This window comes from Somniosus microcephalus, chromosome 33 (genome assembly GCF_052327205.1).
Source record: "Somniosus microcephalus isolate GS21.2 chromosome 33, FLI_Smic_1.0, whole genome shotgun sequence".
In the NCBI taxonomy this organism is placed as follows: domain Eukaryota; kingdom Metazoa; phylum Chordata; class Chondrichthyes; order Squaliformes; family Somniosidae; genus Somniosus; species Somniosus microcephalus.
Genome location: NC_141019.1, coordinates 2,969,866 through 2,982,492, shown reverse-complemented (window position 1 = coordinate 2,982,492; position 12,627 = coordinate 2,969,866). Strand labels below are relative to the sequence as shown.

At 47.5% G+C, this 12,627-nt stretch overlaps 1 protein-coding gene across 7 annotated transcripts in view; it reads right to left on the bottom strand.

The window, feature by feature from the left end:
* Positions 1–1,360: 1,360 nt before the first annotated feature.
* LOC147096930 (rho guanine nucleotide exchange factor 25-like) overlaps positions 1,361–12,627 on the bottom strand; it is a 550,157-nt gene continuing 538,890 nt past the window's right edge. For all 7 annotated transcript variants that reach the window (XM_085972586.1, XM_085972583.1, XM_085972585.1 and 4 more), the window contains 2 exons: positions 9,154–9,398; positions 1,361–8,496 (listed from right to left, as the gene is read on the bottom strand). In XM_085972586.1, the coding sequence (XP_085828712.1) occupies positions 8,398–8,496; positions 9,154–9,398 (344 nt within the window). In that variant the 3' untranslated portion in view covers positions 1,361–8,397. The remainder of the gene's footprint in view (positions 8,497–9,153; positions 9,399–12,627) is intronic.

The window sequence follows — 12,627 nt, the reverse complement described above, 5'->3', positions numbered from 1 at the left end:
CCTGTCACCCACCTCAATGGGAATAAAAATTGGGCATTTTCTACAATGGATGGTTGATCCATAATGCTGGTATTGCACCTGGGTGCCAAAGTTGAAAATCTACCCCCTTGTCTCCACCCAGTGGTGTCAGGCTCAGTGGGTAGCACTCTTGTCTGAGTCAGAAGGTTGTGGGTTCAAGTCCCCACTCCACAGACTTGAGCACATAAAGCTAGGCTGACACACTGAGGGAGTGCCGCACTGTCCGAAGTACCATCTTTCGGATGAGACGTTAAACCGAAGCCCCTGTCTGCCCTCTTAGGTGAATGTAAAAGATCCCATGGCACAATTTTGAAGAACAGCAGGGGAATTATTCCTGATGTCATGGCCAATGTTCACCTCTCAACCAACGTCATGAAAGAAAAACGATTATCTGGTCATTATCACATTTGTGGGAGCTTGCTGTGTGTAAATTGGCTGCTGTGTTCCCTGCATTAGAACTTCAAAAGTATTTAATCATCATCTTAGGCAGCCCCTCAGAACTGAGGATCACTTGTCTCTGCATTAAAAATGAATTCTCAGGTGACTGAGTCCAATGCGGGTCCTACAGTCTCTGTCACAGGTGGGGCAGACGGTGGTTGAAGGGGCGGGTGGGTGGGGTGCTTGGGTTGACGTGCGATCCTTCCGCTGTTTGTGTTTGGCTTCCGCCTGCTCCTGGCGAAGAGACTCGAGGTGTTTGGCGCCTTCCCGGATGCTTCTCCTCCACTTTGGGTGGTCTTGGGCCAGGGATTCCCAGGCGGTGGGGATGTTGCACTTTTTCAAGGAGGCTTTGAGGGTGTCCTTGAAGCATTTCCTCTGCCCAGGTGGGGCTCTCTTGCCATGTTGGAGCTCCAAGTAGAGCGCTTGTTTTGGGTGTCTCATCAGGCATGCGGACGATGTGGCCCGTCCATCGGAGCTGATCAAGCATGGTCAAAGCTTCGATGCTGGGGCTGTTGGCCTGAGCGAGAACACTGCTCTGTAGACCATGAGCTTGGTGCCGGGTTTGAGGTCCTGGTCTTCAAATACTCTCTTCCTCAGGCGACCGAAGGCTGTGCTGGCACACTGAAGGCGGTGTTGGATTTCGTCATCGACGTCTGCCCTTGTTGACAGTAGGTTCCCGAGGCATGGAAAGTGGCCCATGCTGTCCAAGGCCTTGTCATGGATTTGGATAATCGGGGAGCTGGGCTGGGATAATGGGCTGTAAAGTGCTTTGGGATATCCTGAGGTTGTGAAAGGTGCTGTCTAAATTCAAGTATTTATTGTCTTTGGGGGATTTCTTTATCTTACCACTTAATGAGGCAGCAGCTTCTGATCTCTCGTTATAATAACAAAAGAGGAAACTACCTTTGGCCGTCTTTTAAAAGTTTTTCAATTTTAATTTGATATATGATACAACAGCATTGTACTCCATCTCAACATTTCTTTAAAAGACAATATTTTATTAAAACATGCATATACAGGAGTATGATACATAGAAAATGCTCAGCAGTGAATGGGCCACATTTTAGCAAAGAACTCTGGAAATGCAATGCCAAACTGCCAAGATATATTGGTAATGGGAATCATACAGTCCAATGACATAATCCCCTTTTTTCCTCCCTGTTTAAGCCCCTCATACACCTGCCTTGTGCTAGGAGGGTGGAGGGGATGAGGAGTTGGGCTTCCTGATGCCCCCCTGTTACTGATGTTGCTCCATCTTAAACTGACGAGGTGGATTCAATCTCGCTTCTTCCTCCTGATGAGGTGCACGCCTCCCTCAATAGCCAAGATGCACCCACGTGCGTGAACCTGCCAAGGGCCAATTATACTTGCATATGGGCAGTGGTGGCACATGAGTGCCAAGTAGAACTGGGATGGCAACCCCCAAACATGGATTGAGGAAAGGGGAAACAAGCTGAGAATCACTAAACACACCACAGTTGGACTCTGCACTCTAGCTTGGGGTCAATATTCTCTTTCTGGATTTTAAAATTTAGAAGCATTAATTCCTAGTTTAGTTTATCCCCGTTCTTTCTCACCTCCTCTCCTGCAGGTGATGACTGTTCCTTGGGTGTGATGCCATGGGCACTGACTGCCCTCTGGGTGCCCTGTCCAACTGGCATTATCCACGCACGAACCTCGTCCGTGAACTTCAGCAGCGAGATGGGGGCAGTAGCATCACAGCCACAGCCCTAGCCTGACCTCCGCCAACATCCACACATTTTCAGCAGGGGCCACTGAATGATAATCAGCAGTAGGAACCCAGACTAACTTTTCAGTGGAGCACGAAGGCCAATTACAGAGGCCCAACTGTCACCACAGCTGAACACAGGCAAGGGATGGGATTTGGGACCATCGTGTTCTGTATGTCTCAGTTCAGTGCAGTTACCAACGGAACCATTGAAGGAACTCTGCATTCACTTCTTAGCTTTCTTTTGTAAAGCTAATCTGTTCAGTTCATGATACCAGGGCTTCGAGGGTTAAATTATGAGGCCAGGTTGCATAAACTTGGCTTGCATTCCCTTGAATTTCGAAGATTGAGGGGTGATCTGATCGAGGTGTTTAAAATGTTAAAAGGATTTGGCAGAATACATACAGAGAAATGATTTCCTTTGGTGGGGAATCCAGAACGAGTTGACATAACCTTAACTGGACCAGCCACATAAATACTGTGGCAACAAGAGCAGGTCAGAGGCTAGCTATTCTGCGGCGAGTGTCTCACCTCCTGACTCCCCAAAGCCTTTCCACCATCTACAAGGCACAAGTAAGGAGTGTGATGGAATACTCTCCACTTGCCTGGATGAGTGCAGTTCCAACAACACTCAAGAAGCTCGACACCATCCAGGACAAAGCAGCCCCCATCCACCACCTTAAACATTCACTCCCTCCACCACCGGCGCACCGTGGCTGCAGTGTGTACCATCTACAAGATGCACTGCAGCAACTCGCCAAGGCTTCTTCGGCAGCACCTCCCAAACCCGCAACCTCTTCCACCTAGAAGGACAAGGGCAGCAGGCGCATGGGAACACCACCACCTCCAAGTTCCCCTCCAAGTCACACACCATCCTGACTTAGAAGTATATCGCCGTTCCTTCACCGTCACTGGGTCAGAATCCTGGAACTCCCTCCCTAACAGCACTGTGGGAGCGCCTACACCACACGGACTGCAGCGGTTCAAGAAGGCAGCTCACCACCACCTCAAGGGTAGCTAGGGATGGGCAATAAATGCTGGCCTTGCCAGCAACTCCCACATCCCATAAATGAATTCTTTTAACAATTAGAGCCAGGCTATTCAGGAGCGAAACAGGAAGTACTTCTTCACACAAAGGGCGGTGGAAATCTGGAACTCGCTCCCCCAAAAGGCTGTGGATGCAGGGGGTCAATTGGAGCTTTCAAGACTTGAGATCGACAGATTTTTGTTGGGTAAGGGTAAAGAACATAAGAAATAGGAGCAGCAGTAGGCTATACGGCCCCTCGAGCCTGTTCCGCCAATCAATAAGGTCTTGGCTGAACTCCTACATCAACTCCACTTTCCCGCCCTAGCCCCAAATGGAGATGAGGTACAGATCAGCCATGATCAAATTCAATGGTGGAGCAGGCCCGAGGGGCTGAATGGCCTCCTCCTGTTCCTATGCAAAGTAGTGCTATTTCCATAAAGCAATGAAGGACCACATTTCAATTGTGTCCCGTGCCTTTATTTTCAAAACCGTATCAAATCTGAATATTTTGCCCATCTCCCAGACTATTTTGTTTTTAAATCGCTATTTGAGTCGGTGCTTAACTGTCAAGCTGTCATGTTGACTGCATGAGTGCAACATTCCCAACTCCGAAGAAACATTGGAACCATAATCCACCACCTGAAACTCGACACAAGTGCATGAATTCAGGAGATGTTTTTTGGGGGGGGTGTTGTGCTGATTAAAAGAGCTCGATTCTGGAATGTGGGTCAATGAGCAAAATGCCAGGAAGATCCTCCGCTGTTACTAGTGCAGCGTCCTAGCAATGCGCTGATAAAGATACGCTCGTCGGTTAAGAGTGGAAAAAAACGTGCCAGCTCAAACTTTATCCTGAAAAGATTGTCATCACTTTTTTTTGTGCCAACTCATGGAATTCCTGTCCCTAAGCGCTAGTCCTTTATGATGTTTTCTTCACGAATAAAAGAAAATGACACAACTCCCCAAATGGTTCAGCAGCTTTTGCCAACAACAATTCCAATTAAGGAACACCTGGGGAGGTGGGTTTGGAGGCGGGACTGCCGGGAAAATGGCAGAATCTGGGGGCGGGGGCGGGTGCCCAACCCCAACCCGCCTCCGTACCATCTTCCCAGGAGGCGGGGAGGGATTACAGGTAGTTAACAGGCAGATAAGAGGATTCTCCCCATTTTGCCCACACAAGGTCATGGCCCTGTGGGTAGTGGAGCGGGCCCAGGGGCCGTGTAGCCTGATCCTGCTCCTATTTCGTGTGTCTAATTCTGTTAGATTCAGGAGATGGTTCTGGGATAGTGGATTGGCGGTTAGGATCAGATCAGCCATGATCTTATTGAATGGCGGAGCAGGCTCGAGGGGCCGATTGGCCTACTCCTGCTCCTATTTCTTATGTTCCCGAAGGCTGCGAACCCCGCCAGGGTCACCGAGGCGAGCAGTGGGTCTGCGGGGGTCGGAGGAGTGCAAAAGTGCGCTGTGGAGGTGAGTGATGGGTGCAAGTGTGGAGAGGTGAGTGGAAAATGTTAGAAAAAGTTTACTTACCTTTGTTTCTTCCTGCAGGCTTCAGTCATTGGGGATGCGGAGAGTCTCGCACCTCCGCGGCAGAGATGACAGATGGCCGCTGCATTCTCCAATGCAACAACCATCTAATTTCTGCTAAAGAAAGAGGTTTGATGAGTCTTGAATTCAAGAACTCATCAAACTACAGAGAATGTCAGTGTTTGACAGCTTCACAGAGCTGACGTTCTCTGTAACCGGCTTTCCCTTAATTGGCCTGCTAAGCCCAGTGGGCGGGTTTAACGAGGTCAATCAAGGGAAAATAGCGTGGGTTGGCCAGAAGTTGATGGAGGCGGGACTAAAACCCGACAAGTGGGAGTCCCGCCTCCAAAAGCTCCCCATTGGCAAAATCCAGCTCCAAGGCTTTATTACAGAAACTTTAAGTGACTTGTGCACCATCTGGTGTGGAGCTGAGATACTGAGCCCTCCGGTTTAATCTGTGTAGAGTTAGCCGGGTGGTAATAGAGGGTGTTATATTTGGCTTCAGTAGCTGGGAATGCAACTTTGCTTAAATAAGCCTTGGGAGGCGCGCCAGAAAACATGTGGTGACATGAGGAAAAAATGTTTAAGCTGCGAGTTGTTGTGATCTGGAATGCACCGCCTGAAAGGGCGGTGGAAGCAGATTCAATAGTAACTTTCAAAAGAGAATTGGAGAAATACTTGAAGGGGAGAAAAATTAAAGAGTTGTGGGTAAAGAGCAGGGGGGAGTGGGACTAATTCGACTGCTCTTTCAAAGAGCCGGCACAGGCACGATGGACCGAATGGCCTCCTTCGGTGCTGTACAATTCTATGACTCTGTGAGTGCGCATGTATAGACGTTGGGTGAGAGTGCAGTTGGGTTACTCTCCTTGGTTGAATAGCCCACACACTCTCTGTCCCGGCTCACATGCAAAGAATGAACACTTGGGTCAGATAGCAGAGGCCTTTCCGCACCCGTGGAACTGCACGCACCCCAGCACAAAGCAGCATTTTCAGAAGAGGTCGTGAGGGCTACATTCACCCGTGATCGAAACTGTAGGTTTCAGTCTCCTGCCACCGACACCTATTGACTGACCAGCAACACCCTTTATATATTTGCAATGAATCTGGCAGGCTGTCCAATTTGCACATCTCATGGATGTTTTCTAGGCACAGAAACTCTGAAACTTCCAAAAAGGGAAAGAAATCTTGAAGCTTGCTCCCAGATAGCAACAAATTAAATTACAAATTGCACACATTTCACGCATAACATCTACTGTATAAGAAAGGTTTGATGAGGTCTTGAATTCAAGAACTCATCAAACTACAGAGAATGTCAGTGTTTGACAGCTTCACAGAGCTATCAAACGATGACAATTCATCTGTCAAAAATTTTTGACAGATGAAACGTCATACGTTGACGTTCTCTGTAACCGGCTTTCCCTTAATTGGCCTGCTGAGCCCGCTGGGCGGGCTTAACAAGGTCAATCAAGGGAAAATAGCGTGGGTTGGCCAGAAGTTGATGGAGGCGCCCTGATCTCAGGTGCTCAGATATGAACTGCGAACTGGTCACATCTGAACCCTTTGACTAGGCTTCCAACCGTGTAACTCACTTATTATTCTACATATAAAACACCCATAGGACTTCACCTTGAAGAGAAGGGCTGCATCTCAGACCACCACGTAGAATGACTGCAGGAGTAAGCCTTAGAACGTAAGCCAGCATGCTCCCAAGGGTTAACAGCAACATCAAAAAATGGAGGCAATTGTACCAATTCAGATTTGGAGAATACTTTAGAGCATATTCCTAACTGAGCATCTAAACATTAAATACAGGGTCACCACAGCGTTCAAAGGTAGTTTCAAACCATTTGTTTCTTGCAATGACATCGCCTTCAGTCAAGACAAGGTGGTATGTTTTTGCCCACTTACCACCTTTACCTGGATACCGTGATAGTACTGATTCAATTTTGTTCCCTTGGCCAGGAACGAGAAGCAATTAGTTGCAGCAACACGGCTAAGGTGCAGTGAATGCTGCACGCCTGGTTGGTGAGGGGAAGAAGAAGTCATTAGAGTGAACCAGCTTGAAGTGCATGTTTGCAGACGCAGTGTAGAGTAGCACAGGGGCTTGGAAGTGGCAAAGAAGCTCGTTGGCCATTTTTCCCGACTTCTAGTGCAAGGAGGTGGGCTAGAGGCAGATCATGGAGTGAGGAGGGTGCAGAATGGAGCACAAATGCAAATTCCAACCACAAAGAAAAGATACAGCGAAATTAGAAACGTTTACAAATTCTAACCAGAGAAGATCCAAAAATTGAAAATGGCCTTCTTCATATACAAAGCTTAGACCACAAAGAGAGTCGATTGGTACTTGTGTAACATTGATAAAGACAATCAACCACTTCACACAGGCAAATACTGGATATGATTGCACGTCTTCACTGGCAATTTGAATGTGTCCCACTTCAGGCAAGCAGCTCAGTTCTTTTTCCACTCTTGACGTGGTTTGGCTGCTTCCTCAAAATGTTGACCTCACGCTTGGATCTTTTACCAACCGTACCTTTGGCAACATTTTGCTTTCGCCGCAGTTACTCCGAACCAACACAGCAGTCTCTATTTTTTAAAAAGCCGGGCATGTTTTGAGGCGTATTTTGAGTAAGGATTGACCTCGGAGTTGCCCGACTGCTTTCTCACCCTCCAGTGGAAGAGGGCGACAGGGCTTATTTTGAGTGCTCAGTCACCAATCCCAAAAGTCAAAAGCGTTGGGCAATCTGTGAAAGTATAAAAGTGGGCACAAGTCTTACTGACATGGTGATAGCAGAAGAGCTTTGAGACGCTACTGCAGATTGATGAAGCAAGGATATTCGGGAGCTTTTGTCCTGACCTCCAGATGTTTCAACAGTAGATACAGAACTTCAGTACTACCAACTGTTTAATGATGGCGCAGCAGTGGTGATTCCAGCTTAATTTCGGTGGCAAGGCATAGGGATGTGTGGAAGATGAATGCGATGGAAGATAACAATAGCATTTTGAAGCAATAAAGTTGCTTTTTGGTGTCTTAGTGATTCAATTAAGTGAATCATAGACTTTTTGAAAGTAATCTATCGCACTAAGGACTCCGCAGTCAGCAGGATGACCCATTTCAGGGATAATGCTTAACATGGAGAATGCAGGTGATTCTGCCCTCTGAGTGAATTGAAATCTCTTCAGGGCCGGCAGAATGTGGCTGGATTGTATTTAGAAATCTCAAGTGAATGACTTTACCTCTGGCGAGGAACCCTATCAATTGGTTCTTTGATCAAACAGTTGGTCTTACTGGGGTTAGGTATCCCACCGTAGGGGGACATTTATAGTGATTTGGCAGGACTGAGGAGTCATGACCTACATGCAAGCCAATATGAAAACTTGTACCCAGAAGGTATGATTGATACGAAGCCCATGACAGCACAATGCCTTTGACCTTCCATGATTCCGAGTCTATTATTACGCTTGACTCGTGTCCGAGTGCACATCTTTGGTGGCCAAAAACACACAGTTGATACAATCTGCCAATGCGTGCCAAACCTTAACCGACTTGTTCTGAGAATTAGTTCATGGACTAAGAACTAATAATGGGGACCTGACCCACGGTGTGTATACTCCTGAACCTAAGTTCCTTTAAGCAAAAAAAAACAACAAAGCAGCTATTTTATAGGTTGCTCTCATCCAGCTTGTCTTGGCTCCTATGCTTGTCCGCTGACGTGTGACCGTGGCCACCAGTCTTGGTAGAGTTTCCATCTCTGGCGTTCTGTTTGGAGTAATGAAGCAGGACAGAGTTAGATAGAACCTTAGAGCAACAGCATCAGCATTTCCTTCTAAATAACTGCTGGTATCCCCTTTTAACTCTCCAGCACCACTGCTGCCCCTTGGCAGCAACCTATCTCCTTCAGCTGGACAACTTGGCGGTGTGCACTGCAGAATTCTCTCCAGGCATCATCGGCCGCTGCTCCACGATTGGCTGACAAGAGATAATGCACTTCTTTTTCTTATCCTTCCTCACAAATTTTCAGAGCCAATTTCCTTCCCTTCCCTCTTCTGCCTGAAGATGTTGACTTCTTGCTGGGGTATGGTTCCACTGGCACTGGCCACCCAAGTGACCATTATTCATGTGCGAGCAAAGCCAAGTGAGGGCTGGCTGGCTATTTTCCCCTCGGTGGCGCAGCAGCGCGCAGCCCAATCCTCTCTCATCCAATGTCCACACAGGAACCCGGGATGACTTTTCCCTCCCTAAACTGGAGCTCTGAATCCAACAGTAGAACCGCTAATGATGCTTTGGCTTAGATCAGCTAACTCGGCACAGACCAAGGATTGAACCGGGGACCTACTTAGTGACAGTGCTGCGGTTGTAGAGAGCTCTGGTTAGACCCTTTAAAAGGAGCCCTTCAGATTAGAACCTCGAGCTTACCTTCCCCTGACATTGTGGCTGATTAGATTCCAAGATGGCACTGCCAGTCCTGCGGGGGGGCAGAAACAGTGCTGGCAGTGACGTGTTGTAGGCCTTCATGGAGGGAAACTGGTTCCTGTCCATGGACGCAGAAGAGTGGGGCCTCATGCCAGCTGAGATGGACAGTGCGGTCCTGGCGTCACGGGGTCTGCCCAAGCTGTTGGATTTGTTTTCCCTCCGCTGATACTCAATAGGAGATTGAAGAGCTGCAGAAATGGAATGAAAGGCTTGAAGGTTGATCCACATTGGTAAAAAAAAACACCCATCATGTTCAACAACAACTTTCATTTATGTAGTGCCTTTAACGTAGTAAAACGTCCCAGGGCGCTTCACAGGAGTGTTATCAGACAGAATTTGACACCGAGCCACATAAGGAGATATTAGGACAGGTGACCAAAAGCTTGGTCAAAGGGGTAGGTTTTAAGGAGCGTCTTAATGGAGGAAAGAGAGGTAGCGAGGCAGAGAGGTTTAGGGAGGGAATTCCAGAGGTTAGGGCCTAGGTGGCTGAAGGCACGGCCGCCAATGGTGGAGCGATTATAATCAGGGATGCGCACGAGGCCAGAATTGGAGCAGCGCGGAGATCGCGGAGGGTAACTTGTCGGGCTGGAGAAGGGTACAGAGATAGCAAAGGGCGAGGAGAAGGAAAGAAAAAGAAAGAAAGGATAGAGAAAGAGAGGGAAAGAAAAAGAGAGAAAGAAAAACTTGCATTTCTATAGCGCCTTTCAGGACCACCGGACGACCCCAAAGCGCTTTACAGCCAATGAAGTACTTTTGAAGTAATGTAGTAATGTAGGAAATGCAGCAGCCAATTTGCGCACAGCAAGCTCCCACATAGAGCAATGTGATAATGACCAGATAATCTGTTTTATTGATATTGATTGAGGGATAAATATTGGCTCTGGACACCGGGGAGAACTCCCCTGCTCTTCTTCAAAATAACTGAGAGGGCAGATGGGGCCTCGGGGAGGCAGGGAGGGAGAGAGGGAGGGAGGGAGGGAATATAAAATTCAAAATGATTATGCAGTATCATAAAATGAAGTTGTTTCTTAACATGAATCAACTGTCCCACTGCATGATGCAGATGGTTCTGACATGGAACATTCATCGAGATGGGGAAAATGAGTAAGTTGAACAATATGACTCCAGTGTATTATATGAGGGGAGGTGGTTACAACAAGGAACAAAATCAGGCAAATCTGCATCTACCCAATAACCTTTTCCCCAACAATTTCTCTAGCAATTTTCATCGCCTCCCCTCCTCTCCAAAAGGTGTTGACTCTTTGCTGGGGTGCGGTTCCATGGTTGCTGGTTGTCCTGCGATACCCTGACCATTCTTCATGCACGAACCTTGCCAGTGTCAACAGGCAATTCCCCCATGGGAAGCATCACCGTGGCCATTTCCCCCCCCTCCTGAACCAAAAGTGTTGAGGCCAATTGTGGCGCTCCTACTGTGGCCCTAGCAAAGATGAGCTACCTCAGCGCAGATTCAGGATGGAGCTTGGGAACATCCTGGTCTGGAGGGATGAACTACTGCATAAACTCGTTGAGCCACCGGGGGAGCCTGTCAAACAGTTTCATTTAAAAATGGGGGAATATTGCTTTTCAAGGGAGCAAACCTTCGCTCAACTCTACCTAACCACTATAATGAGGAAGCCTTGCCGTTCAAGGAGATAAGGTCATGGAAACTAGTCAAAAGGCAGGCTGCAGGCCTACCTGTATAGCAATAATGTAATAAGAGCTAGCAGGAATTTAGAAAGGGAAGATCCTGTCTCATAAACCTCCTTGATTTCTTCAAAGACATTACAGCTGAAAGGGATGGTGGAACTCCCTATAACATAGTTTATTTTGACTTCCAGAAAACTTTTAAAAAAGTTCCCTATGAAAGACTTCCAAGAGTGGGACAGGTACAGGCACGATGGGCCGAATGGCCTCCTTCTGTGCTGTATAATTCTGATTAAAGTAAAAGGTACAGGAATTGTGTTTTGTTCTGATTTACAACAACAATGTGCATTTATATAGCGCCTTTAACATAGTAGAATGTCCTAAGGCGCTTCACAGGAGCGATTATCATGGAATCATAGAATAGTACAGCACAGAAGGAGGCCCTTCGGCCCATCCAGTCTGCGCCGGCTCTTTCGAAGAACAATCCAGTCAGTCCCACTCCCCCGCTCTTTCCCCATATCCCTGCAATTTTTACTCCTTCAAGTATTTATCCAATTCCCTTTTGAAGGCAACTATTGAATCAGGCAGTGCATTCCAAATCCTAACCACTCGTAGCGTAAATAAGATTTTCCTCGATGTCGCCTCTGGTTCTTTTGCCAATCACCTTAAATCTGTGCCCTCATGTTCTCGACCCTTCAGCCATAGGAAACAGTTTCTCTTTATTTACTGTCTCTCAACCCTTGAGGTACAGTTTGACACCGAGCCACATAAGGAGATATTAGGACAGGTGACCAAAAGCTTGGTCAAAGAGGTAGGTTTTAAGGAGCGTCTTAAAGGAGGGAAGAGAAGCGGAGAGGTTTAGGGAGGGAATTCCAGAGCTAAGGGCCGAGTCGGTGAAGGCATGGCCACCATGTCACTTCATGTGATCGTAAACAAATAATAAAAGGTTTTAACCAAACATTGGTAATTTCTTATTTCACCCTACTACTCTCCCAAAGTCGCTGACTTCTCTCTGTTCTTATCTCTATCCTTATCTTGTTCCCATTCTCGACCCGATCCCCTCATTCTCTAATGTTCTCCTCTGATTCAGGTTTAAGTTTGACTGAATCCATGGCTATATCGATTGGTTGGGCGTCACTGTGAGGTGGGTCACCTGCTCCAAGCTGGTCTATCTCTGTACGTTCTTCCTCCTTATCGCGATCTCCCTCCCTCTTAGGCTCGCACCCTACAGCTGTGTCATATTGGATGCCGATCTTTGCCCTTCTCCTTCTCTTAGGGTACAGTTTCACAGGAGCCAGGCACTCACTGGTACCTTGAGCCTATCCACTGAGGGGTAACATTTCCATGCTCAGCGCTCTCGGTGTGTGAAGACAACAACGGACGTAAGTGTCGGCCTCTTGGAGACGACACACACCCTCTGCCCTCACTCAACTACAGACCTGAGACTCTCGCTGCTTTTCCCTTTATTCTGATGTAAGGACAATGAAGACAATTTGTTGTACTCCTATCATCACTCTACCAAGTCCCGATGTGCTTCACAGCCAATGATGTACTTTTGAAGTGGAGTCACTGTTGTAATGTGGGAAACACGGCAGCCAATTTGCGCACAGCAAGCTCCCACAAACAGCAATGTGATAGTGACCAGATAATCTGCTTCAGTGATGTTGATTGAGGGATAAGTATTGGCCAGGACACCGGGGAGAATTCCCCTGCTCTTCTTCGAATAGTGCCATGGGATCTTTTATGTCCACCTGAGAGGGCAGACAGGGCCTC